General features: G+C 55.7%; 1 protein-coding gene across 4 annotated transcripts in view; it reads left to right on the forward strand.

Annotated features, from left to right (window-relative positions):
* The window catches only part of ABR (ABR activator of RhoGEF and GTPase), a 182,819-nt gene that overhangs the window by 137,604 nt on the left and 17,458 nt on the right, over positions 1 to 27,757 (forward strand). For 3 of the 4 annotated variants that reach the window (XM_081220034.1, XM_081220035.1, XM_081220033.1), the window contains 6 exons: positions 333 to 455; positions 823 to 898; positions 1,384 to 1,488; positions 2,401 to 2,475; positions 4,996 to 5,093; positions 5,498 to 5,629. In XM_081220034.1, coding sequence (XP_081076160.1) covers positions 333 to 455; positions 823 to 898; positions 1,384 to 1,488; positions 2,401 to 2,475; positions 4,996 to 5,093; positions 5,498 to 5,629 — 609 coding nt within the window. Of the gene's footprint in view, positions 1 to 332; positions 456 to 822; positions 899 to 1,383; positions 1,489 to 2,400; positions 2,476 to 4,995; positions 5,094 to 5,497; positions 5,630 to 22,283; positions 22,746 to 27,757 lie in introns of those variants that run through there. The other variant, XM_081220036.1, reaches the window with a different exon arrangement.

The following is a 27,757-nucleotide window of genomic DNA, read 5'->3' on the forward strand; positions in this document are numbered from 1 at the left end:
CTAGTCGCCCTGGGTTATCTAGGGCAGAGGAAATATTGCATTGTGTGTGAGTTCGTTACAGGAGATGGTTGGAGGTGTGGACTCAAGATTGATTGGTCTGCACACGAGAGACGCACTCACAGTGGAGTCATTTACTAGCTTAGGATTTAGCATGTCCTGGGAGGAGCAGTTTTCTCTGTGGCTGGCTAGGCCCCCAAGACATCAAATCATCATAAAATATAGAAAAGGGGAAAAAATGATGAATACACAGGGGAATGTTGTACATAGAGCTACTGGGTGAGAAGTGGAATCTGAGTGTGAAGAGAACCGTCTGTGCCCTCTGTCCCCTGCAGAAAGCCAACAAAGGACAGAGCCGGGCCATTGAGCGCCTGAAAAAGAAGATGTTTGAGAATGAGTTCTTGCTGCTGCTCAATTCCCCCACAATCCCATTTCGGATCCACAATCGGAATGGAAAGGTCAGAAGGGTGGGGATGGAACAGAGACAGTTCCCTTCCTCGGTCCGGGGCTGCCCACTCTCTATAGCTCCTGGCCCTGACCCGTGGGAATCAGGGACTCAGGCCCCCAATTCCCAAGGAGGCTGCTGTGGCTCCAGCCCTGGACTCCCTCTCCCTGCTGGTGGGGAGCCAGTGCCCTCTGATGGCCATCACTGGCACTGCCACTCCTGTCACCAGGCTTCCTAGGAGGAAAGCCTTCCTCCCAGCTGCCCTTCTCCAAGCCTAGGGGTACCTGGGTGCAAAGGAGCTTCACTGTGGGCCCCAGGATCCAGAAATGTCCTGGGCCTGACTCTGGTCATCCTACTGAATTCTCTTCTCCTTTCTACAGAGCTACCTGTTCCTACTGTCCTCAGACTATGAGAGGTCAGAGTGGAGAGAAGCAATTCAGAAACTACAGAAGAAAGGTAAAGCCCTGCCCCAACTACGCTACCCTGATGGTGTCCATGGCAACAATGGGCCTTCTGCATTTCCAAGCACATTCATGTCCAAAGTCTCGTTTAGCCCTCACAGTCACTCTGTAAAGTGCCAGGGCTGGTGGCACTTAATTGACGTTACTGATCAATTGAGACCCAAAGAATTTAGGTGATTTGCTTAAGGCATACGGTGAATTAGCAGTAGGACTGACCCACAGCCCAGGGTTGTCCAGCTCTCTGTCTCTTGCTCTTGTTGTCTTGCACACACATTCATGAACCTCTCTAGTTAGACCCTCCAATTCTTACCCCTCCGGCAGCACCCATGACTATCCCCAGCTGAATGTCTACTCTCCCTCCCTGCCAGTGACCCACTCTGCCCCTAGAGCTCAGCTTTTTTCCTGCAGTAGCCCCCAAGGAAGAGCAGTAGGTCCTAGTGGACCTGTGGTGACATTCCCCTCTCTCGTCTCCTCCTACAGATCTCCAGGCCTTTGTCCTGAGCTCAGTGGAGCTCCAGGTGCTCACGGGATCCTGTTTCAAACTTAGGACTGTACATAACATTCCTGTCACCAGCAATAAAGACGGTAAGATCTGGAACCCGAGGTTACTCAAATCAGCAGGTCCAAGCCCCCAGGGCATTGCTGGGGCCTTGCACAAAGACCTAGCCAGACACTCAGCTACAAATGGCTGATCTCTGCTCTGCTGGGCTGGGAAGACTCAGTTGCCAGGTACACAGAGAGTTTGAATAGGGGTTGTTCTCTGCTGAGTCTCCAGACAGCCCCAACTACTCCCTGGCCACCTCTGGCTGGAGAGAAGATCTGGCGCCCTGGTGCACTGGGATTGTGTTGTTAATATGTTCCTGAGGTCGTCACCAGTTCGTGGAGCAGGGTGGTGGTGGAGGGGAAGTGTAGGTGGATGAGAGGAGTGTACGAGAAATACGGCTGAAAGTTTCCGGGGATCAGATCTTAGAAGGCCTTGAATGCCAAGCAAGGAAGTATATTGTTCAAGCTGAGGAGCCTGTGGGAGGTTCTGGAGCAGGGGAGGGGTTTGAAGGCAAGTTGTCCTCCACAGTGGGGGTCATCTGCCCCGTATGTCACAAAGAGGAGGCAGAGCTGGACCTTCTCTTTGCTTGGCACAGAGTGACTTAATATTGGTTAATTTCAAATTTGGAAGGCTAAGCTGAGTCGGGCAGCCAGGGGATAGGCAGGATTCATGGGGGAGGGAAAGTGCCCCGCGGGAAATGGGACGAAGTCCCCGGCCCAGGAGGAAGGTGTGGACTGGCCACCCAGGCGGAGTGGAGGGAGAAAGGAGCATTGGCTCACATTCCCGGAAGCAGTGGACTGTGGACGCTTCTTCATCTGGCCACCAGGTGGTGCTGTCGGACCAAGGCACAGACTGTCTCACGCCCTTTCTGCATCCAACCAGCCTGGGGTGAGGAGGGCAAGAAGCAGGTCTCTCTCATCACCCCCTTCCCTGGGGGCTTTTCTCTCTTGCAGACGACGAGTCTCCAGGACTCTATGGCTTCCTCCATGTCATCGTCCACTCTGCCAAGGGGTTTAAACAGTCAGCCAGTAAGTACCCCTGACCACCAGCCCCAGGAAGAGGCTGGGTGGGCCATTGTTTATCCTTTCACAGAAAGTCTCTGTGGACCCACTGCATAGGGCCTCCCACTGCTCACCTGCTCTGCTCTTGTCTGCCCAGGCTGGGGCCCTGCCAGCTCCTTTGAGATGTGGGGCATTCCCCCAAAGGCCAGGAACCAGCTCCTCTTGGCAGGGGATCATCCCTGCCCTTGGTCTCCATGGTCTGCTCTTCCCCAAGCCCTTCCCCACCCCCAGGTATCAGAAATACGGGGCTCCAATCCCACATCTGCCGATTACAAGCTGTGTGACCTTGGGCAAGTCTCTTAACCTCTCTGAGCCTCAGCTTTTTTCTCCATAAAAAGCAATTGTGCTTGTTAATACGGACCTAAGAGCAGGCTTAAATATGACCTGTATGTGTAGTGCCAGCACACTGCCACACACACTTCTTTTTCCTTCTAAATCACCATCTACTACATCAGTGCAGTTCTTAGTATTTCACAAAATACAGTTCCATTTTAATCTAATTTTTCTCCCTGTAGGAATTTGTGAGTCAGTTAGACAGCTAATAGTTTCTCCCCATTTGCCAGATGAGAAAACTGAGTCACAGAGACATAAAAGGACTTAACATCACGTAGGATCAGAAACGCAGGGCTCCTGACTCCTCTCACTCCCTCTTTTCCCCTCTGGCGGATGAGATCTGCCCTCTGCCTCTCTCCCTGCAGTGCACCACGGAGAGGTTATGCCATTGGCTCGCAAATAGTCATTTAATAAACATTCACTGTGAAGCCTGAATTCCTGCAGTAAATCTGCCTCCCCTCTCTGTGTTCCCATCACCCCAGGGCAGCACCTGTCATACTGTTTTGTCACTTAAAATTTGCCTCTCCTGCTGTGAGTTCGTAGAGAGCAGAAACCACATCTCCTTCATCCTTGGATGAACAGGAGCTCAGAAATGCTGAACAAAATAGTTTATTTCCAGACACCTACTGTGTGCCTCGGTCCCTTACTCGATGCTGGAGAAAATGCAAACGTGGCCAGCGAGTGGATAGTGCTTGACACGTTCAAAGCATTTTCAGGTGTGTTATCTGCTCTGATTCTCCTGGCATCCCTCTGACGTCACTGATGCCATTCCCACTTGGCACACAAAGAGGCTGAGGCCCAGCAGGCTCCAGGGACTTTCCCAGGTGGCCCAGTAGGGCACACAGGTGGTGGCATCCAATCCATGTCTTCTGACACTGAAGCCCGCGTTTTTGCCTCTAGAGCAGCCCTTCTCTCAGTATGGCCAGGACCACTACACTCATCACTCCAGGCTGTGCTGGTGGTACATGCGACAGCTTCCAGGACCCTCCCCACACCCACAGAATCCCCTGGCGAGGGAGTGGCCCAAGAATATTCCTGGTCAGTCAGCTCCTTGGGGCTGTGACACACACCCAAGTCTGCAGCCCACTGAGCCCACTGAGCTGGACCAGGGCCCTCCCATCTCCTGGTGCCCAGATGTCTCATGCTTACTGTCTCTCTGCGTCCTTTTGGCTGGGATGGGCCTCAGGGAGCAGGCCCATTGGGGTGGGGCATCCCACTCCCCCCGAGCAGGGGTTTTACCTCTCAAACTGGGTCAGGGTGCTCAGACATGGGGTGAGGTGCTGCTACAGGGTCTCCCCTCACCTCCAGACAGTCCTCACCTTCTCCTTCCACCGGCCCCCTGACCCACTCAGACATTCATTCTGACTCGGGGAGTTAAGCCTTGTGAATCTTCAGCCTGGCTTCTTGTCACAGTAAACTCGTTACGTTAGGCCTAGGGTGCAGGCACCATCATCATTCCTGACTTACAGATGAGAGCAGTAAGGCACAGCGGGTAGGTGGTTTGTGGGTGTGGGATTTGACCTGGACAGTCTGACTGCAAAGCCCTTCCTTTTATCCCAGGAACTATCCCCTGGCCCCTGACAAAGGGTTCACTCATAGCAGAATCAATTAAGGGGCACTTCACGCCCCTCCATCTCTCAGCCGCCCAGACACGTCTCTGCTCTGATGGAGGCCAGGGTGCGTTAGGCCTTCTGCATTATTCGCCTGTTTACCTGCGCCCACAGCCTGTTGTGCTCGGAAACCCAGTTACATCTAGTCTCTGTCACACCCAGTTAGAGACGACTCAGGGATGGCTATACCCGCTCTCCCCTCTGTAGGAAAGCCCTTCTGATGGAGGATGGCCCAGCTGGGCAGCTCCTTGGGCCTGGGAGGGGCATTTATGTCCATCCGCTGACCTCTGCCCCTGGCTTCATGATTCACACTGCAGAGGATTGGCTGTAGTACCCCAAAGCCACCCTCCAACACACACCATTACCCTGGGAAACAACCTTGGCACCACCCATGGAGGGGAAGACTGCCAGGGCCTGAGCCCGGGAGGGAGTGTGTGGATTTGAAGACCGCCCATGGGGATGCTGGGGGGACCGATCCCCCTTTCCCTCCCGGGTTCCTGAGCCTCTGGCCTCACTTGATGTGTCTCTGCCTGTCCCCCCGCAGACCTGTACTGTACCCTGGAGGTGGATTCCTTTGGCTACTTTGTGAGCAAAGCCAAAACCAGGGTGTTCCGGGACACAACAGAGCCCAAGTGGGACGAGGTGAGTGGAGGGGCTGGTGTCCCCATGGGGACCCCTGGGCTGGTCCCCCACCGTGCCCATCCCACTCCTGGTGCTCATGTTCTATTGGCTGGTCCAGGACAGCCAAGCCTGCTGTTGGGCCAGCTCTAACCCTCTGACCCCTCTGCCTTCCCCTCCCTGCTCATCTGGCTCTGATCTTGGGTTTGTATCTAGACACGGCATTACAGCTCAAGCCCTAAACTCCACTTCCTCAGTGATCTGGAGGCCTCTGGATCTCTAGAGAATGAGGACGCTGCTCCAGCCCTCACGATGTGATCCTCACAGGCCCACCTCACCCCCTCTCACCCTTGCAATGGTGGGGTGGGAAGCCACTGGGAAGCCAGGTCAGCTTTGGAGGTTCAGGACCCTGTCCCATCTTTCCCCAGGAGTTCGAGATTGAGCTGGAGGGGTCTCAGTCCCTGAGGATCCTGTGCTACGAGAAGTGCTATGACAAGACCAAGGTCAACAAGGACAACAACGAGATCGTGGACAAGATCATGGGCAAAGGGCAGATCCAGGTGAGAGGCAGGCACAGCCAGGGCACCAAGGCAAGCCTCGGGGAGCTGTCAGGAGGTGGTGCCAGTGGGGAAGGCGTCCTTCTCCTCCACCTTCTTGGTCAGGGTGATTGGCCTTTTGTGACTTGGGTTCAAAGCTGTTCTGAGAAGCGTTCCCCGAGGTGGTTTTTCTCCCCTGCTGGAGATGGTGTCTTATTCTAGCCCCAGAAGCCTACGTGTGCCTGGTTCCTTGGGCTTCCACATCTGGTGCCAGTGGATCATCCACACTCCTGCAGGACGGACTACAAGGATGACATTACCTTTGTTTTCACATCCCATCTTTAGCCTACTAGTGGCTTTTTCCAGGAACACTGTGTTAAGAAGGATTCTGAGGCTGTATCCATGAGAGCTGTGTTGGCTTAGCCCTGTCTGCCATGGGAGGAGTGAGACCCCAGGCATTTGCCACTGGACTGGAAGGGCTTAGGATCCAACTGAGTTGCTGGGGGCTGGTCTCTGACCTGTTGCTAGGGTTGCTGGGCTTTACTCACCTGTGCCAGGAGTTCACTGGCTTAGGGTGGGTCCTGTGGTATGAGCAGGGGCAGGTCCTGAGTCAGGGTAAGAGTATATATGCCTCAGCTACGTTTTTCGGTACCTTACAAATGTACAGAGGGAAGAGGGCTTTGTTTGCAGCCTGTGTCTTTGGAAGTTCTGCCAGTTTTGAAGATGGCTGCTATTCACTTACCTGTCAAGGGGATGTAGGCTTGGGGGGGGTGCCGTTCAGTGTGGAGCTATCCACATTCCACCTGGCACCTTGTATGGCCTCGTGCTTTTGACACAAGTAGCCTGCTTTGGGTGTGGATTCTCTGACCGTGCAATCAAAGGAAATGGTAACTGACACCCTGGCGTTAAGCCGTGGGCCTTGGGTACTCTAGGTTTCTTTTTTCTTTTTCTTTTTTTTTTTTAAATTAATTAATTATTTTTTAAAACGTCTTTGCTGGAGTATAATTGCTTCACAATGGTGTGTTAGTTTCTGCTTTATAACAAAGTGAATCAGCTATACATATACATATAGGCTTCTTAACAATTGCCCCAGGTGTGATCTGGGTGCGGAGAGCAGAATGATGCTTTTTCGCAGGAAGCATTTGTTCTCTGATGCACTGTTGAGGCTGCAGAGTTTGGTACCTGACTCTTGGCTGGGTGTCCTTGGTGGCAGTGTCCCCCTGGGGGACTTGCGTGCGCCCCCCACCCCGACCCTGTCTCAGGCTCCTGTGTTTGAACAAGGGAGATGGCACCATTCAGCAGGGGCCCAGCCATCTGCCTCATGTCACCGCATGTTCCTGAGCACATCCCTTCTTAATGCTGGGGACCTGCACCTCACTCTTCAGCACCGTCGCCAGGGAGATAGTGCTGCCAGGCAACCACGAGCTGGTCCTTCATTGTTTAGGAAATGGGAGCTGAAGGGAGCGAGCTCTAGATTCAGTCCCGGGAAGCTACTTCCTGCGGGGATGAGGACTGGGAGCCCCACCTCCACATCCCTGGGCCGGCCTGTCCAGCCTCGGGAGATGCCCAGCCAAGAAGCATGACCGGTGGCCACGCCCCCGGGTCATTTAGCGGCTGCAGAATGGAAGAGTTTAAAAGGGTGTCCTGGGCAGCCAGCTCAGTAAGCACCGTGGGCGCCAACCCCCCAGGAACCCGGATTCCAGGGCTCGAAGGCATTGTCCCCACCTGGACTCGCAGCCCTGTTGCTTCCCTCCTTCTCACCGCTGTCAGCTGCACGGGCCCCAGGGGAAACACACCATAAATCATTACATCTTGGAGACAGGAGCAGATGGAGGCGGTGGGGGGAGGGGAGGAAGCCAGGTTATGTTTGGCAAAGCAGAAAGCACAGTCTGGTAAGGAAAATGTTTCTGTGTTTAAGCTTCGAGGAATGTTAAATGCCTGGGAGTTGATATTAAAAGAAACACAAACCTTCCTGCCGCCAGCTGACCTGGGCCTGTGAGCCTCCAGTTCAGAGACAGCGTCCTCTGGAGGGCTGTGAAGTTTCCCAGCCCTCAACTCCCTAAGGCCCAGGCCTTGTCCTCAGATGTGGAGCTGTCTTGCCCTCCTTCCTGTGGATCAGAGGGCGGGCTGTCCCCACCAGGGGTGTGCCATGCCTTGTAAAGTCCTCTCACCCTGGGGCTACCCTCGGAGCCACCCAGGATGACTGGGCTGGGTTGGAGAGACTGCACTGACGCCCACGGAGCCACAGATCGGTCTGTTCCCACAGCTCACTCCCACCTCCCCGAGCACCTCGTGTCCAAGGAAGGGAATTGGCACCAGCCTCTGGCCCTCGGTCCTGCTCCCCTTCAGCAGGCGCCGAGGATGGAGCTAAAGGTGGCCTCACAGTAGGGCCCAGTCCTTGGGGATGTTCAGGTGGCCTGAAAGAAAGGCAAGGGGAGAAGGCCACTCCTGCTGCTCCCATGTCTAAGCCGATCCTCCCTCAGCTCATCTAGAGAACAGCGAGGGATCCCATCTCCTAAGCTCCAGGCATTTGCTCCAAAATGAGCCTCCCTCTCTGGGTTGGCCTCATGTGGCAATGGGGGCAGGGACCCTGGAGCGACAGGCCGGGGGGGTGAGGAAGGGGCAGCATTTAGTGACAGACAGATGGCAGCGCTAATCGCCAACATGTGTGTCCAGCGCTTGTGCTCTTGGAGGCCCGTTCCCAAATGTTCTCATGAGATCCTTGCAACAGCTCTGTGAGGAAAAGGATGGTCGTATCCACCCTATTTTATAGATGAGGACACTGAGGCCCTGGTGCCTCCGCTGACGGTGAGCAAGGAAGGCCCTGCTCTCTCCTCTGTGCTGTGTCTCCATGGCCCAGGCCTTCATCGGGGAATGCCCCAGCCTGGGTGAAGGGCACCACATGGCTAGTGGCCTGGAGAAGGAGCTGGGGTGATTTCCCAGCCCTGCATCCCTCTCCAGCCTTTGTCTGGAGTCCTCTTAGCTCCCGGCAGGGGATGTTTCTGCCTGGCTACCTGGAAGGAAGCAGAATGAGTGTGCGTGGCAAAGAGTCAGGGGAGGGGGACTTCCTCTGCTTCTACAGTGTGCCCCTTACAGACTGGCTGCTCTGAGGTGCAGGGGCCTGGCCTCAAGGAATCTACTGCCAGATTGGAAAGACAGGAGTATCGATATATGCCACGCCACTAGGGAACAAGGCAAGGTGCCAATAACGATGCTGGAGATGGTGGTGATGCTGTGGCTGCTGATGGTGGGGGTGGGGGTGGGGTGGGGGTGGTCACATCAGAGAGCTTTCCGTGCTAATGCTCACAGCTGTTACCCCAGGGGATCTTCACAGTACCCTGCGGGGTAGGAAAGTTATCACAGTTTTTTTTTTTTTTACAACTTTATTGGAGTATAATTGCTTCACAATGGTGTATTAGTTTCTGCTTTATAACAAAGTGAATCAGTTATACATATACATCTGTTCCCATATCCCTTCCCTCCTGCGTCTCCCTCCCTCCCACCCCTCCAGGTGGTCACAAAGCACCAAGCTGATCTCCCTGTGCTATGCGGCTGCTTCCCACTAGCTATCTACCTTACATTTGGTAGTGTATATATGTCCATGCCTCTCTCTCACTTTGTCACAGCTTACCCTTCCCCCTCCCCATATCCTCAAGTCCATTCTCAAGTAGGTCTGTGCCTTTATTCCTGTTTTACCCCTATGTTCTTCATGACATTTTTTTTCTTAAATTCCATATATATGTGTTAGCATACAGTATTTGCCTTTCTCTTTCTGACTTACTTCACTCTGTATGACAGACTCTAGGTCTATCCACCTCATTACAAATAGCTCAATTTCATTTCTTTTTATGGCTGAGTAATATTCCATTGTATATATGTGCCACATCTTCTTTATCCATTCATCCGATGATGGACACTTAGGTTGTTTCCATCTCCGGGCTATTGTAAATAGGGCTGCAATGAACATTTTGGTACATGACTCTTTTTGAATTATGGTTTTTTCAGGGTATATGCCCAGTAGTGGGATTGCTGGGTCATATGGTAGTTCTATTTGTAGTTTGTTAAGGAACCTCCATACTGTTCTCCATAGTGGCTGTACCAATTCACATTCCCACCAGCAGTGCAAGAGTGTTCCCTTTTCTCCACACCCTCTCCAGCACGAAAGGGTTAAGGAACCTGCCCAAGGCCAGGCATCGGGTAGGAGAGCCAGGTGTCTCCAGAGCCCCTGCCTTGCCCTCTCCAGGGCAAGCCTCCCATGGTTCCCTGCATAATGAGATGGAAACTTGTGCTGCAGGAATTCAAAGGAGGAGAGATCATTGTGGGCTGGAGTTAGGGAGGCTTCCAGGAGGAGGTGGAGTGAGGGATTTGAGAGCACTGGGTTTTTTAAATTCCAAAAGCAGTGTTTATATTAGAAAGAGAATTGCAATAATAATAATGAGACTTGAAACATAATCACTGACCATCCCTACTCCCACTCCTCTGAAACAGCCATCTTATTTTGTGCCTTTTCCCTTCCTCAGGTATACAGATTTTTATATGGTTTTAATGATGGTGCGTATTTTGTCTTTTTTTTCTATTTTCAAGTAGCATTACCATAAACCCCCTTTTTTCTAGGTCTGAATGTAGTCTTTATAATTACCTTTTTTGTTACATTGTCAAAAGTACTTTATAAAAATCATTTACATAATGGCCAGCACATTAATTGCCATTTTAAGGCTTTGCTATTCTAGCAAGTTGGGCAGGCTCTGGATCAGCAGAAAGCAGTGGGGTGAGCATTCTGGGGGAAGGGCCCACGTGACCCAGAGCAGGGAGGGAGGCAGGAATGCACAGGGAGTGTCCCAGGAAATTAAGGAGCCCGCCTGCCTGCCGTGAGCTGGAGGGGTTGTGAGCAGTGCAAGTAAGAGGGAGGTTGAAGGAATGAATGAAAGAAGAGGGATCAGTAAGGTTATAGCCAGAAGGAATCCTGGAGGGCATTTCATCCAATCCTGTTTTGAGGGGAGAAGGAAACAGACCAGAAAGGGTGAGTGACATAGCCACAGTCACACAGCTCATTAGTGGTTGAGCAAAGTCTCCAGATTCAGGATCTTGATCCCAGTTTGGTGGTGCTTGGTCAGCTGCTGGGCAAATGAGTGAACGGGGCAGGGGGAGACCTGGATGTCAGCCTATGACTCTTAGAGCTCAGCCCTTTGTCACTGCAAAGTTAGTAGAAGATCCCACCAGCTTGGTGCATTTCTGAGCCCTCCCTTCCCTCCCCAGACCTCCAGCTTCTCCATGCAGGCCACCCCCACCGTCTGCTTCCTCCTTGCTACCCCGCCCCTGCCCAGCCCAGGAACCCCTCAGCCAGGAGGCCCCCCCTTCCTCTGCCTTGGCTCCCTGGCCCTAGGAGACTCCTGTATGTTTATCCCAGTCTATTTCCAACCATGCTGCTCCAGGCCCAGATGTGCTGTCCCCAACTGGGACCTACTCCCTGGCTGATTAGCATATTCCCAGGATCCAGCCCTTGTTGACTGGCTGGGCCAGAGGGGAGAGAGTTCTCCCTGAGGACTTCACAGCTCAGTTCCTGCCACTGACTTCAGACCAGAGAGGGGTCTGAGACCTAGGGTCCGCTTCATGCCCCTGCTCCCCCACTTCCCAGCTCAGCCACAAGCCTGGGGACGGGCCCCCAACCTTCAGCCCTGTTTCCCCTGGTGGGACACAGCTACACTTTCCTGTGAGCTTGCTAGGGGTGGTCCCCTGGGGCATAAGAGAGCTCAAGACCCTGGGGTGAGCTGGGGCAGGGTTCCAGGCCAAGAAGGAAGCTCTAGCTGTCCTAATGCCTGGAGTGGTGACTCCCTCCACCCCATTCCCCCATTGCAACATTTAGGGCCTTTGGGAGCCTCGCCCTTTGTCCTCTTCCCATCTGGAGCCTGGAGCCTGGAGCCTGTGTCTGAAGGGGAAAGGAGGGTGATTTCTTTGACATTCTTGACGTGGCCACTTGGAAGCTTGTGAGAGGTCAGAGCTATTAGAAATGACACTCAGAAGGAGGTCATGAAGGCCAGTCCCCTGCCTTCAGGAGTTGGGTGTGTTCTGAGAGCCCAGATTGGTACATCTGACAAAATCTAGACCTTCTTATTTTTTTGTTCAACTGTGGTAAAATATATATACCATGAAATTTACCATTTTCATGATTTTTAGGTTTGCAATTCAGAGGTATTAATTAAGGACATTCACATTGTTGTGCAACTGTCGCCACCATCCATCTCCAGAACCTTTCATCTTCCCAAGCGGAGCCTCCATACCCATGAAACAGTAACTTTCCATTCCTCCTCCCCCAGCCCCTGGCAACCAGCATTCTACTTTCTATGAATTTGACGATTTCTGGGTACCTCGTGTAAGTGGAATCCTGCAATACTTATCCTTTTGTGATTAGCTTACTTCACTTAGCACAGTGTCTTAAGGTTCATCTATGTTGTATGGCAGCGTGTGTCAGAATTTCCTTCCTTTTTAAGGCTGCATAACATTATATGTATAGACCACATTTTGTTTATCCATTCATCCATCAATGGACATTTGGGTTGTTTCCGCCTTAGACTTTCAGACTTTCTTACTTTTTTTTTTTTTTTTTTTTTTGCGGTACGCGGGCCTGTCACTGTTGTGGCCTCTCCCGTTGCGGAGCACAGGCTCCAGACGCGCAGGCTCAGCGGCCATGGCTCACGGGCCCAGCCGCTCTACGGCATGTGGGATCTTCCTGGACCAGGGCACGAACCCGTGTCCCCTGCATCGGCAGGCGGACTCTCAACCACTGTGCCACCAGGGAAGCCCCCAGACTTTCTTACTTTTAAGTGAGGAGAAAAGCATGGTCTCTGAGGATGAAGATTTCTTTAGCCTCCTTCCCTCCAGACCCAGGGTTACCGCGCCGCCTCCCCCACCCCTGGTTGCTCATGTCTCTCCAGCTGTAAAAGGAGATCAGGCTCCCCAAACCCCCAGGACACAAATGGACACCATTGGCCTCTTTTTAAGACTTCATTTTATTTATTTATTTGTTTGTTTGTTTGTTTGTTTGTTTTGGGCTGAGTTGGGTCTTTGTTGCTATGCGCGGGCTTTCTCTAGTTGTGGCAAGCGGGGCCTACTCTTCATTGAGGTGCGTGGGCTTCTCATTGCGGTGGCTTCTCTTGTTGCAGAGCACGGGCTCTAGGCGCACGGGCTTCAGCAGTTGTGGCTCATGGGCTCCAGAGCACAGGCTCAGTAGTTGTAGCGCACAGGCTTAGTTGTTTCACAGCATGTGGGATCTTCCCGGACCAGGGCTCCAACCCGTGTCCCCTGCCATGGCAGGTGGATTCTTAACCACTGCGCCACCAGGGAGGCCCTAGCCTCTTCTTTTTTTAATCAATATTTTTTTATTGAAGTATAGTTGATTTACAATGTTGTGTTAATTTCTGCTATACAGCAAATTGATTCAGTTATACATATATACACATTCTTTTTTAAATATTTTTTTCCATTGTGGTTTATCACAGGATATTGAGTATCGTTCTCTGTGTTATACAGTAGGACCTTGTTGTTTATCCATTCTACATATAAAAGCTTAACATCTGTCACCATTAGCCTCTTCTAGTTGAAGAAAACAGCTGCCCCCCGCTGGCTTTCTCTCCCCCGGGTTAGGCATCCCTGTCTCCTTGGCCCTCCTTTGCTAACTTGTTTGTCTTCCCCTCGGTCAGTGGTTTAGATAGATTGAGTGTAGAGTGCATTACCCTGATAGTGTAGGAAGAACACTGGGCTGAGGGTGGGAAAATGCATCCAGGTCCCTTGATCTTTGGAGGCCTCAGTTTCTTCATCTATTAAATGGGGACAGTTATCCCCACTCTGCCTCTATCACAGGCTTGTTGTGAGGCTCAAAGGATGGAATGTCCCTGAAAGAGCTGGTCAGTGCATATCCACGCTTTCACTAGGTTATTCCCACATTTCTGTTTGTTGAACTCCCTCTACGTGGCAGGCACTGTGTGGTGGATGCAAAGAATGAACAGGACCTCCCCGTGTAGTGAAGAGAACAGAGGAGAATTGCGATCGTTCAGTCAATGTTGAAGAGGTTTTGAGGCCAGACAGATCTGGGCTTCAGTCTAGCTTTCTCCATTCATTAGTTGGGAGAACAGGTTACTTTACCTCTCTGAGCCTCAGTTTCCTCATCTGTAAAATGGGCTGTAAAGAGAACAGAAGGGGAAAGTCTGTGAGGGCCTTGGCACAGGACCTGGCACAAGGCCTGTCCTTGTCTAGTGATGACAGCCCTTTGCCCAAGCCGGCAGGTCCAGGTGCACTGTCCTCCGCCTTCCTGCAGGGATTCTGGGTGTAGCTTGTCAAGCAAACCCCCTTCCCAAAGGCTGTCACCTGCAAGTGGCCCCTGTGTTTGGGCCTTAGGCTGGCTCAGGCCACGTCTGTTTTCTTATGCTGTTGGAGTCAGACCAGCTTTGATGAACCAACCTCGGAGTGGGCAGGAGGTCAAGGTTGGGGCCTCACCACCTCCCAGCCTGAGGTTTCCTGCTGTGCCCCCACCCCGGGCTGAGCAGCTCTGGGCTCATCCCCCTCAGAGCCGCGTTCAGCTCGGCGGCGTGGTACGGTCAGGCCCAGAGTGAGTGATGAGCTGGAAACAAGGGGTCATTGTCAGCAGGAACTACTTCTGGTTTCAATTATTCTGCAGGGCATGAGGAAATTCGGAGTGAGCGCAGGTCAGGAGGCTGCTAGGGCAGGAGTCGAGGGCTCCCCCACCCCCACGTCCCTCCCTCTGGCCCCCGAGGTGTCTGTTGTCCCCGTTTGACTCTGCCCAAGGGTCAAGCATCCCAGCTTTACTGCCCTGGAGCTGGGCTCTGAGGCGTTGGCCTGGTTGACCCAGAACCCCTTCCACTCGGGTTCCTCACAGCTGGTACCAGGAGTGCCTGGGTCCCTCCCTGGGTGGAACGACAGGGGACATTACTGGGTGTCCTTAACACCTTCTCCCATGCATCCTTCAGGCCACACTGACCACAGCCAGGCCCTGTCCCCTGAGAGTGGCCGGTTTTGACTCGGATTGGGGGAAGGGCCGCTGTGAGAAAACCTTGCCTGCAGGGAGGCAGCTAGGCAGCTCCCCGTCCCTGCAGTGGCCATGCAGGGTGTGGCTTTCCAGCCTCTCCGCTGGAAGATGGACCCCTCCCCTGCCTTCAGCCTGGGCTGGGTGTGCACGTCCAGGGGAAGCGTCTGCCTCGAGAGTCCGTGTTTTATATCCGTGCTGCCTGCTGCTCTCAGCAGGTCCACGGGGGGCTCTTCCCTTCGCCGCCGTCATCACCACTGTGCCAGCCCAGAAGCACACGGACGGGGAGGGACAGGGGCACCGGGACTGTTCCTCTCCCTGCCTCTGACACCACCTCCTCCCAGGGCCCAGGTGACTAGAGCTGTTTCAGACCCGTTCACTGTCCAGTGCCTCACCTGCTGTCCCTCTTCAAGGCAGGTCTGGATGGCTCGGTTGTACTTGGAGAGCAGAGTGGGCAGCGGGATGCGGGAGAGCCAGGGGCAGGATCCTACGAGAGAGCCCGCCCTGCTGTCCAAAGGCCTCCCCGAACTTGTAGGACAACCTCTCTCTTCCGGCCCGTGCTCAGCTACCTCCGTCTCCCGGGTGTTCCTGATCTGGGGAGCCTGGGCTCCGCCCAGGGGGTTCTGGAGACAGGAAGCATTGGGCAGGAAGCAGACGGAGGCACGGGTCTCCTCTGCCTCCTGCCCTGCGTGGGAGTGCCCCCTGCTCACCTAGGAGAGGTGAGAGGCAGCAGAGAAGCTGATCTGGAGAGGACCTTGGGAACTGACTCCTTTAGGCCCTGAGAACAATCCCGCCTCTCTCCCAGCTCTGGGCCCGGGGGCTCCTAGACTCAGAAGCAGAAGACCCAGGTTTGATCGCAGCTCCACCATCTAACAGCGAGGTGACCTCTCTGAGTGCTCCCCCTCAGACCTGTGCAAGGACCAGGTGAGTCCTCGGAGGTAACAGTACCTGGCTTACTGCACGCTCCCAGTAACCGCCCACCTCCCTGCTGGCGGAGGCTGCGACTTCAGCCTCCTAGGATGGTCCTGCCTTTGATTTTATTCAAAACCTTTGAGCAAAGGACTTAGTAGGGGAATTGCCAGGGACTCCCTGAGTGAGGGCCGAGGATGTACGTGAATGCTGATCGGGGGCGCCTCACGCGGCTCTCCCCCACTGTGGGCGCTGCACAGCTCACCTCAGCGCTTCACCCAGCCCGGCCTGGCCGTGGCACGAGCCGTGGGGGCAGTGGTGGCTCTTGGTGAAGGTCTGACCCCCAGGTGCCCCCCACTCCCCATGGGCTGGCACAGGGAAAGCGAGGCATAGCCTGCTCACAGCCTTGGAGGCAAGAGCTGAGCTGCACTGGCTTCAGGCCGCAGGTGACCCAGAAAACACCGACCAGACTGACTCCATGCGATAAGCGTTATCCTATTGTAAGGCCACCGAAGGGAACCCACACCAGCAAAGCAGAGGCCCAGAGTTTTCCCAAAGCAGAGAGAAAAGTAGAGATAAAACATGAGCTTCGGATCCAGGACTCTGACCCAAAAGTTTCCTTAAAAAGCCCCTAATCTCCCGACTTCCACATCTACCCACCCTGGAGGGGAGCGAGGACCGATGGCTGTGGTAGAGGAATAGCCGCTCTCAGGGGAACTGTCCTCCTTTAAGCCTCTGTCCTTAAAGGAAGACCGGAGGCTTCAGAGTCTGCGGGGCTTGGGGATTACTGGGGCAACCCAAGGAGGCGCCCCCAAGGCAGGCAGTGCTGGACAAAGGCAGTGTGAGTGGGGTGGGGTCTAGAACCCCACTTCAGCCAGGGGTCTCTGCTCCCTGCTTCTGCCGTTAGCTGATTGGGGGCAGGGAGACATTGGCATAAGGTTTCATTTAGAAAGAAAGCGGGGTGTATCCTCTGCTTAAAAAAAGTTCACCGCGGACCACTTGTCTGGTCCAAGATCCTGTTTGACAGGTGTGGAAACTAAGCCCAGAGAGAGAGAGGGAGGGAGTGGCTGCCACAGTGACCAGGCAGGACTCACACCCCGGTTCCGTGGCTCCCAGGAGCTTTCTTCTGTTCATTTGGAGCTCAGAGTTGGGTGGAAAAGAGTTGCTTAATATTAGCAAAAGAGAAAAAAAGCATGGAGGCTCAGCGGACCCTGACCTACTTTCAACCCCCCCTGCCTGAGGCTGTTGTGTTTTCAGTCTGTGGCCTGGGAGGCCCCCTGGAGTGCTCTGACCCCTGGCTGTGCTGGGAGACCCCGGCCATACTGCCTCCGTCCTGGGAGCAGGCAAGTGGCCAAGGGGGTCTGGGTGTCAGTCTGGCTGTGAGTTACATCCATGAGTTGTGTGGGAAGGAATGGATGGATGTGTGTGGGTGTGCCCTACCCACTCAAAACCCTGGTGGGTTTTGTTTTAGGTATACAAGATGTTCCCAAAGGCTCAAGTGGATTTTCCACCCTTTTTCCGTGACCAAATATGCTGTGAGAATTACTAGGAGTTGCCAGGGCCCGTTAGGACATTAGGACAGTCCTGAAGCAGGCAAGCTCTGTGGCTGTCTCCACCTCTCCTAGAGCCACCAAGCACCCTTGAGACACCAGCCTGGGGTGGCCAGGCAGAGTGGAGGGTGAGGCTGTGTGCAGAACAGCCCGTGCTTTGCACTGTCCTATGACTCGGCCAGGCCTTGGGAGACGGGAGGGTCATGGTACACCTTGAGGTTGGGCTGCGGAGCAACTACCTTTGAATCCTGGCTGCCCCCTGTCCCAACATCCTGGAAGCCGCTCCCCATCTCCCTCTCAGGTGGCCATCTAAAGCTACCAGTAACCACTAATCTACAGAGTTGAGGCTCCAGACCTTAGAGACCTGCAACCCCATGCACAGCTGTTAGCAGGCAGGGCCCAGACCCCAGAGTCCTGGCCTGGATGCCTGAAAGAGTCCCCAGTTGCTGGCACTTATCTCCTTGGATGACGGGTCAGCGGTGGGTTGGCTAGGGCTCGGTTTGGAGTTTCACAGCTCCAAGTGAGCTGTGACCTGTTCAGTGTCCTCCCCACCTGGCATGTGGTAGCTATCTAGTCAGTGATGAATGAATGGGTAAATGAGTGGAAAAGTAGCTTCTAGGCTCAGCTCTGCCATTGGCTACTCAGTGACTTTGAGCAAAGTGTTCCTGTCCCCAGGCCTAATTCAGGCCTGGAACATAGCAGATGCTCAAAAAGTGTGGATGGAAAAACATAAACGGGTCTCACTTTCTCATTCTCTGAAGATCTCTGCCCTTCCGATCCACAGTTTGGGTTAGGATCGGTACAGAACAAGGTGAGAACACACGTTAGGAATGCAGGGACCCCAGGGCCATTCATTTTAAAGGGACTCTCCCGCCCCCCTTTCTCACAGTTTCCCTGCGATGTGCCACCCTCCCTGCCAACTCATACACCCTCTGCGTGGGCCCCAGGCTCCCGTGCACTGCCCGCCCTGCTGGTTCTCTCTCGGGCTGGACTCCGGTGCCTGTCTCTGGGCAGGAACCACCATGGGCTTCCTTTCTGCAACCCTCCCAGCCTCACACACCACCTGCTCTCCACCCACACCCTGCCTCCCAGCTCTGCTGCCCTGGGGCTGAAGGAGCGCACCTGGCTGACCCCGGACCACACCCCTCCCGGTCCTCCTCAGCGCCATCCCAGGCTCCTCTCCGGCTCCAGCTCCTGCACCCAGCCTCTCCGGTTGGCCCTTTGGGGCTCTCCCCTCCCCCTCACTCCCAGGCTGTCCTCCCCGGGGTGCCTGTGGCCTTGGTCTAGCTGGCTGCTCAGAAACCCCCTTTCCTGCCTTCAAGTCACTTGGCTGGAGGACAGGGACAGGGAATCGGGATTCCAGTCTGGGCTGAAGGGAAGATGAAAGTCGTTCCAGTGGGGAAAAGGAGGTCACTCCAGAGAAGTAGCAGCAGCATCCCAAGGTTCTGAGAAAGAAACTTCCTCCTCGTGTTCACAGGCTGGAGGATTTGCCTGGAAGCCGTCCCCATCCCCAGCTGTCACCAAGGCAGCACTGGTGGCAGTCCCTGCCTCTCCTGCCCACACAGCTCAGGCTGCATATATTCCCTGTTGACCTTTTTTTTCTTCAGTGATGCCTCTGCTGATCACTTTAGCCTGATTTTGCCTCAGTCATAGCTGTGCTGGGTGGCCGGTCCCAGCCACCCCAGGTATATACCCCTCCCTCGGTGTAACCCAGGGTCCTGCCCCGCACCTCCCTGGGGACAGCCCCTCTCATGCCTTTGGCAGAGAGTCTGGGGAGGGGGTGAGGGAGGATGGGACAGTCTACTAGGAATGTTTTTAATTCCAAAGGCAGCGACATCTGTTCATGTGGGCCTTCCCACCCAGGCTCTGTTTATCCAGACAGGGGGCCCTTGCTCATCCTCAGAGGCCGGTTCTGCCAGGATGGACAGAGGGGAGAGGGGTGCCGTCACTTGCAGAGTGGCCGGGACAGCCTGAGCCTAGCCCACCCAGTGAAGCTGAGGAAGGGTCTGTGGTGGGCTGGAGGGACCAGAACTCAGACGGCTGCTTTTGAGGAACTCACTAGGATCATTTGTCTTGCCCAACCCCGCTGCTGCAGCCTGCTCCTAGACCATTGCTTCCAGGAAGCAGTGAGTCAGGCTTGGGGAAGAGAAGGCAAATCTGTGCTGTCCCTAGAGAGAACCCCCAGCCCACAGGGAGGAAGGAAAGATGAGCATCTCAAGGGAAGAGCCTCCCAACAGCTATCCATCTGCTAAGGCACTTATGTCACCATGGAGACCAGTTGGCCATCTTTCATCCAATCAGAGCTTGCTTTACCCAGACAAGTGTTGAGCCTGGGGTTCCTAAGACAGACAAGTATAAAGCTTTGGGAAGAGGATCTGCACTGCCCCGCTTCTCCCACACACCTGGCGGGGGACGCACCTTACTCAACATCCCCCAAACTGCATCCTGTGGCATGTGACCCAGATAGAGGACAGAGAACCTTAGAAAGCCAGTGAGGGGCCAGTTTTGAAGTTAACAGTTGGCAGTGCCCAGCGCGGACCATGTGTCTGCAGCAGGTGAATGTGGTCAGCAATTATAATGGCATCTTACCGGCCAGTTATACAACCAGCACTTGCCCATTAGCTGAGGGATGCAGAGCAAAGCCAGGGAGGGTGGCCTTTTTTCTCTTCTGGCCCACGCCAACCCCTCCTCGAGGAAGCCTTCCCTGATTCTCTGGCTAGAATTTTCCTCTCCTTTCTCTCAGCTTTCGTGGCACTTGATCTGTGCTGTTCTTGCGGCATAAGACTGGGTTTCTTGAGGGCAAAAACGATGCTTTGTCCATCTGGGTGTGACGTGTGGTAGGTGCACGATTGGTAAATGCCAGATGCATGAATGCCTTTCTGCCTCCTGTTAAGAGGTGTTTAAGCCTTTGTCTCCTCTCCTCTCTTGGGTTGTCAGCTTTGTCAAGCACAGCCTTTTGATTCACCTTTGTGATTTCCCAGCCCCTATCCAGGGTTGGGCATATAGCCAGGCCCTCAGTCAGTACCTCTCGAATGAAATCACTGGGATGAAGAGGTGAGGACCACAGGAATGGGTGAAGCCTTGGAGGAGGTGGGTTTTGTGCAGCTGGTGGGGGCAGCTGCTGGCCCCTCATGGGGCTGCAGGGAGATTCTCTTCAGAGGTGGCCCCCAGGTGCCCTGGGAGAGCAGGTCAGGGGTGGGTCAAGAAGGGTGGCTCAGGCCCCAGCTGGGCAGGGGACACAGGTATGTCCCTGCCTTGGTGGGTCTCTTCCCCTCCCACTCAGGGGTTACTGGGAAAACGGTTGTGGCTCTGCCCCGCTTAGCTGCACTGGCTTCGGGCAACTTTAGCTCAGGGAGCAGGAGGTTCTGTGCAGCCTTGGCGGCCCAGCCCTGTCTGCACTGTGCAGAAGCAGGTGTGGAGCATGGAGCCCTAGAAGAGATGGGGCTGGCCCAGCCACCCTGCAGGGACCACCAGAGTCCAGCAGAGTTCCAGGACTCCACGTTCACCTCCGGGCAGAAGGCAGCACAGGACGAGACCCTGCCACACTGGGATATCACAGTGGTGAGGGCCTAGCCAGACCTCTGTTCGTGGCCTGGCCCAGGCTGGTCTGGGCAAGTGGCTTACCTTCTCTGTACCCTTAGTTTCCTCAAATGGAAAAATGGGGATGTGAGGACATACTTCCTAATGTTGGGGGAGCAGTGGAGGGTTAGCGTGGTGCCTGTCGCCTAGTAAGCTCGGTGAAAGGCGTCTCTTGTCATGATCAAGTCTTGGCTCCCTCTGTGGTGAAGCCACCCCTTTCTGCGAAAGCACCGCGGGCTCTGATGATAAACCCCAAGACGTGTGTGCTGGCTCAGATTCAGCAGGTGCATTCCAGATGCCAGGGGCTGCTTCTGGGCCCAGGCCCACCTGCCCTGGTGGCCTGACCCAGCTCTTTTCCCCGAATCCAGAGAACCAGCCACACTTCAGTGGTTGTGAGCGCCAGGGCCTTTGGAGGAGACCTGTCACTAGCCAGCTGCAGTTCCGTGACATCAGGCGAGAACTTCATCTCCCTGAGCCCCAGTCCTCACAACTCTAAACAGTACCACCAATGGCACAGAAGTCGTGAGGCTTCAACGCCAGCAGATATTTGAACGCCCTTTGCATGGGACCCGGCTCACGGTTGGCACTGCAAAAATACTGGTTTCCTTCCTCCCCCATGCCAAGCTCTACAGGGTGTGACGCCTGGACGCCTCTGGGGTGTGTGGACCCTAATCATCTGGGGTTCAGGCCTTTCTCTGTTCTCCAAACACCGGACACTGACTTGTTACCTTGTGAAATGAACATTCATCAACTTGAGAGTCAAGAACAAGTTCTTAGTTCTCTATCCCAAGGCACCCAGCACAGAGTGGCTTATTGCCGTTTTGTCAGTGGACGTCCTCTGCCCCCAGCAGCACAGCCCTTTTTTTGGCTTTTCTGGTGAAGGGCACCAGTGATGGTTAGAAGTGGCCCGTGAGAGGAGCACCTCTTGCTGGGCATCTGTAACCCGTGTCATCCTTGGATTTTTTTTGCTCATGTCCCCAGAGAAGGTCCATAGTAGCTGACTCCCTCTGGGGCTGCTAAAGCCCAGGAGGTTGCCCAGCTAGGGATCTTCTTTATTCTTTACACAGGAGTCCACGCGGGTCGGGCCCTGTCACTGAGTTGGCACTGAGGGAGGCATCTGGGGCAGGAGTAGAACCCCAGGGCAGGACTGGTCCTCTGCCCGGGACAAGGGCAGCTGTTGATGGCTCCTGGCCCTGAGCCCTGGGCTCTGCAGACCCCCTCTGGCTTCCCCCAGCCTCCCGCAGACACCCCAGCCCCAAGGCGCCGCCTGGTGGGGAAGGGGTTAACCAGCCTCCCGCAGGCACCCCAGTCCCAAGGCGCCGCCTGGTGGGGAAGGGGTTAACCAGGGCTCTGGAGGGGAAGGGACTGGCTGGTGGTGCTGCTCGTCAAACTTACTTTAGTAGGGGCTGGAGGGAGGGACGAAGGGTGGGTGAGGAGGAGGCCCAGCCTGCCAAGAGTTAAAACCGGGAGGTTGGGTGTTTTGGAGGGGGCAGCCTCCCGCGCCTCTTTTGAGTCACTTCCTCCGCTGGGGGGGGGCTGGGGGCGGGGGCTCCCCGGCAGCCTCGGGCGCTGCGCCGCGCGCTCGGGGCTGGCCTCCCGCTAGCCTGGCCGGGACCAGCGAAGAGCCGCTGCTGCTCCAGCGGTGTCTCCGGGGAGGGAGGACGCAGAGGGAGGAGAAAGAGGAGCCCCGCACCATGCGCTTCCCTGCCCGGCTCGAGTAACAGTCCCGGCGGCTCGGCTGAGGCTGCGCCCGCTCCCACCCTCCCTCCAGCGGCTCCGGAGCCCCGGCGGCCCGCGCCCCCCGGCTCCCCGCTTCCCCGCCTCCCCGCCTCGCCGTCCCCGGAGCTGAGCTGGCCCCGTAGGCAGGCTCGCCGTCGGGCCGGGCTTTGCCGCTGCCGCCGGCATGACCGACGTCCTGCCTCAGCCCGACTGCAGCTTGAAGGCGGTGTGCGAGCCCCTGGAGCGCTGCTGCCTGGACCCGCTGGAGGAGCCGGGGAGCAAGCGGCCCCCCAACACCGGCGCGCGGCTCTGGGGCCGCGTGCGCAGCAAGCTCCTCCGCCAAAAGGTGCCCGAGGGGCTCGAGCGGGTCGGCGGGGGTGGACGAGAGAGACTGAGGTGGGCGGGGGGCCTGCTGGGGCTCTGGGCAGCCGCTTTTCGGAGCTCACTGCGCCTCCTACTTGACTGAGGGACCCTGGGACAGAGGCTGGGGTAAGCTGTGGGTTGGCTCTAAGTGGCCTTAACGTGATGATTAACGCTGTTGCTACCCCAGCCTCCGAGCCCTGCTCTCTCTGCCTCTGTCCCTGTCTCAGGAAGAGGGGGGCTGTCTCCTGTGGGAGAGGACTGCCTGCCTCCTTTCTGCGCCTCTGCGGGTAGAAATATGAACAGATGGGGCGAGGGGCTCCTGGGTCTCAGTTTCCCCTACAGCGCCCAGCCCAGACCCGACCCCCTGCGTCCAGTGGCCGCCCCTTCTGCAGAGGGGCACCGGCGGAAGCACCTCAGTACCACCGGCCGTGTGAGGTTTCTTTGGGGTTGTGGGGAGCTGGCGGTGCTGCCGGGTCTGGGGGCTATAGGCTGCCTCTTCAGGGACCACCCAGAGGCCTGTTGGCCCAGTGCCAGTCAGGCACCAGGCAACTCAGTCAGTGTGCCAGGGGTTTCCTGACCCAGCAGGCAGCTCAGACCAAGCTGAGCCAGGGCAGACTGCCCATCCTGCCTGCCGCCCCAGACCTGGGCGGGGATGAAAGTCTGAGATAGAAGCTGACTGTCCTGCAGCTGGGCAGGCTGCCGCAGGGCTGGCTTTGGGCCCTGGCATTGGGCGTCTGAGGAAGAGCCAGACCATCGCCTAGCACACAGTGAGCGCTTGATAACTGTAGACCAAATTAACCACCTAAGCATATGTCACAGGGTGCCTGTCCCGGCTGGCCAGGGCCATGCCTGTCCTTCCAGGTAGTGATAACAGAGGCTTGGCTAGTCTGTGTTGCTGGTGGGGATTTACAAGCCCTCCTGTGGGGGTCCGAGGGGGTCCCTCTGCGCAGGTCCTCACTGCCAGCCAGCATAGAGGCTCCTGGCACCTGCAAGAGGATGTGATCTTGGGCCCGTTGGCTCCTTATCTACTTTTATCCTCTTCCATCGGGGCATACGTGACCTCCCAGAGGGGACATCAGTCCTGGAAAGTGCTGGGCAGGGCAGCAACTTGAGCTGTCCTGCATTGGCCCCTGTGTCACCTTCAGCTTCTCTAGGGACGAGGCTAGCAGAGCCTTGCTGGCCTCAGCTGCTACCAGAGCCCCTCTGTGCTGAGGCAGCTGTCTGTGCCCGGCAGCCCGGAGCCGTCCCCTGCCTGTACCCCCTTCCCAACCCCTGCTGAGGCCAGCAGACACCAGCCCAAAGCTCATTGTCCATTTCCAGACCTAGAGGTTGGCAAGAAAGTGACCCAGCATGTTCCTGGCCCCGTCCCAGCCAAACAGAGTCCTTCCGGTTTACCTGCCCCTTTGCCGGGGTGGGGGGTGGGGGTGGCAGGTAGGGGGCAGTTTCCAAACCTTGAAACTCCAGACTTTCAGTTCTTTCCCTGGGCATTAGTGACTAGCAAAACCAAGAAGCCGCTTCAGGAATCCTTTAGCTAGCTTCACCTCTGGTGGTATCTGACAGTTCTGTGTCTGATGGTGCCCTCTGGGCAAGGGTGGCAGGCCAGCCAGGCTCTGGGCTGCTGAGTTGATTGGCATCAATGCAACTGCAGGGTGGCTCTGGCGCTGGGATGCTGTGTGCGCCGGGTGATCCAGTCCCCTAGTTCCTGCTGTGTGACAAAGTATGTTGGTGTCGCAGACACAAGGGTCTGTACCGTGGGTGACAGAGGGACATTCATTCACCCTGCTGTGCCTGCCTTGCTGTGCCCGGGGTTGGTGGGTGAGCAGGCAGGCTTGTGGAGCCAGACCCCCTGCCCACCTCCCTTCTTTTCCCAGCTGCGTTAACCTATTTTTTTTTCAGTGCAGCAGGCTCACTGCCAGACGAGGGGGCTGGGATCAGGCAGCAGCTTAGGTGGGTGGGGGAAGGGTGCCAGGTACTGCCCAGCCTGACAGGAGGGGTCACCTCATTAACTCCTCATTTAACTTTGCCACAAGGATGTGATGCTGTGGATGCCTGAGACACCTGTGGCCCTCCTGCTGCCACTTAACTAAAGATTCATGAAGCCTGGAAGGGGGTGTATGTGAGTCATCTGGAGACCCCATGCTGGGGCTGAAGAATCTGTTTGAATGGAGAAAGCCCAGTGTTAGCCTGTGGAGCCTCTGGCCCCAGGAGTCTGCGCTTGCTGGAAGAGGGGCCGTAGGGACCACTTGCAGACTCTCCTTTGGGTCCTCAGTGGGGGGCTCTGTTTGGGGTTGTGCTTGTCCCCGAGGAGAGTCCTGGGGCTGAAGCCTCACTCCAGACTCTGACTTGGCAGTTGGCTTGTTGTGCAAGCATTGAGCAGAGGAGACACGTGGCATTTGAGTTTGTGGGTTCTGCCAGTGCTCTCAGCGTTTTAACTTCACATTTCTGCTTTCCTTTTCCTTTTTTTTTTGGCTTTAAATCACACTCAAGGCGACCAGGCTCAGTGCCTGGTCTTCCTCCCATCCTGCCTGTTTCTGGATCCTTAGGTTGCACTTGGGAGGGAGAAGGACTGAATGAGGAATCCCATCCCTACCCCACAGAGTGTCCAAAGGTTTTAATGGGGTCACTTGTGGGAGCCAGAGAGGCTAGGAGTGCCCCAGGGAAGCAGCGGCCAGGCCAGAAGTTTTTGTCTCTGGGCAGCGGGGGTGGGGAGGGACAGGAATCCATGCCCCTACTGTTGCCCTGCAGCCAAGGTGAAGACATCCAGACCCAGACCAGGCCAAATATTGGCTGGAGGTAGGGACTCAGGCTGAACTGGCAGGGACTCAGGCTGAACTGGCAGGGTTCAGGGGAGTGGGGGAGAGTTGAGGATGGTTCCTGATGACCTTGCCTCTGCTTCAAGGGGTTGCCACATGGGTCTGGGAATTCCCCACCACCAAAGAGCTTCTCTCAGGAAGCCAGAGGCCAGCAAGGTGAACTGAGATGTTTCCTGCTGAGCTCCAGGACGAGTCCACCTGCTCTGAGGTGGGGTTTGCTCCCCTCTACTTCTAGGGAAGGTCAGAGGTGTAACCCAAAGAAAGACAGGATGGGGAGCCCTCTTTGGGCCACTAGTCTGGGGAACCTAGGACTCAGGAGGGTCCCTTTCTTTGTCATCTTGATTGCAACTGCAGGACAGCTCCAGACCCCTCCCAGAGTCTAATATAACCTGACAGTTTCCTAACAGGTAGCATCAGGTATGCAAACCATGTGCCATGTCCCCAGGGCTCAGTCAGCCATTCACTGGCTGTTCCAGGCATTGAGGGTAGAAAGGTGCTGGGGTATAGAGAGATGTCTTGGGCTCATTTACTTTTACTTCATCATCTGGCTCTGGGCATCAAGAAAGGTCTTGAAACTTTATTAGACACCAATAGATACCTCTCCTGCCCCGGCTGCCCACCTCTCTGCCCTACCCCCTTTCTTCCACCCTGCCCCCCTCCACCTTATTTACCGGAGGGAAGGGACCTGCATCCTGTCTTCACCATTCACATGCCCATTCACACCCCTATAGCGATCCCTCAGCTGTCGGAAGCCGACAGTAGTGCCTCTCCGCGGGTCCCTGGAGACCCCTGCGGCCAGCCCATTTCCTCCCCGGCCTCTGTGTGGGCCAGGATTGTGACCAGGCTGGCTGGCTGGGGGCTTGGAAGGGGGAGTAGTGAGACCTCCCTGCATCCAGCATACATACTCCCTAGAGGGAGAGGATCTTACTCCTGGAGCCACATGGGTGGCCTCCTGACCCCCACTGCTCGCACTTCTCCACTAAGCTGGCTCCCAAGAGGCCTGTTTGATTCCACAGAGCAGGAGTCCTCAACTCTGAGAATCTGATGACAGTTATGGAGCTCCACCCAGACCCAGAGCCACGCATATGCACAAACTCTGTGCTGTTTCCGAGAGGGTCACGGATTCCCAGGTAGGAACCCGTGCTCTGAGTGCACTTGGCAAGCTGCTGTTTCTTGGCACCTGGGGAGGTTAGAAGGGGCATCGGCCCTCTCCAGCATCTCTGTGGTCCACAGGTGGCTTGGCCAGGCAGCCACGCTGGGCTTGGTGCCCCAGCTTTTGGATGGCCTTGGACCAGGGAGAGCTGAGCCTGCCAGTGCTGCCCAAGCCCAGTGGTGCAGGACTATCCAGAGGCCGTGAAGGCCCAGGAGGGCAGACATTTTGGAAAGAGCCCAGAAACTTCTGCAGGTGCCGGTGTGGGGGAGTTACCAGGCACTGGTCAGGGCGCCCAAGTCTGGAAAGGCCCAGCCCTCTGCTGAGTGGCCTTGCTGGATGCCCAGATTGTCAGGAGCTGGTCCGCAGGTGCTATTTTGGCTTCCTTTTCCCCATCAAATCGTGCTGGGAGTTGGAAGGGTGTTCGTGTTCTGACAGCTCCCTTGCACCCAAAGGAACACACATCCCCGTGCCTGGAACTTGCCTGCCCAATCCCCGGGAGAAAGCCAGAGTCCTGGATCCCAGTGAGGCTTAGACTAATGCCCCATTGTTCTTGGTCCCCCAAGGTGGGCCTAGAGAGGTGGGAAGTGACCGTGGGAGCTGCCGGTGGGAGTCTACTGCAGAGAGGCTGGGAGGGCCCTGTAGCCCCACGGTGATTTCACCAATTCTGCTTTGGTTGAGAGAGAGTGGAACTCATGCCTGAGCCAGAAGCTGGAACCGTCTTTCTCCTGGACAGTGACCCCAGCCAGGGTGGGTGCTTCAGATGGGCACAGCCAGAGCAGCGACAGCCACGGTTCCCCTTCCCATCAGACACCTGAATGCCCCCTCTGTGCTCTGGCCTCCTCCTTGGAGCGCCCCGCCTCCTCTCAGGCTGGTGTAGCCTAGGAGGCCAGAGAAGGAAGGGCACCGGGCTGGTAGGAGTCAAGAGGCCTCGTTTTTCTAATCCTGAGTCTACGGTCTTAACTTGCTGTGCGACCTTGGGCAGATCGCTTTACCTCTCTGGTTCTCTGGCATCAGTATAATGAAGAAGCT

The sequence above is a fragment of the Mesoplodon bidens genome (genome assembly GCF_964165515.1).
Source record: "Mesoplodon bidens genome assembly, chromosome: 19".
Lineage (NCBI taxonomy): Eukaryota > Metazoa > Chordata > Mammalia > Artiodactyla > Ziphiidae > Mesoplodon > Mesoplodon bidens.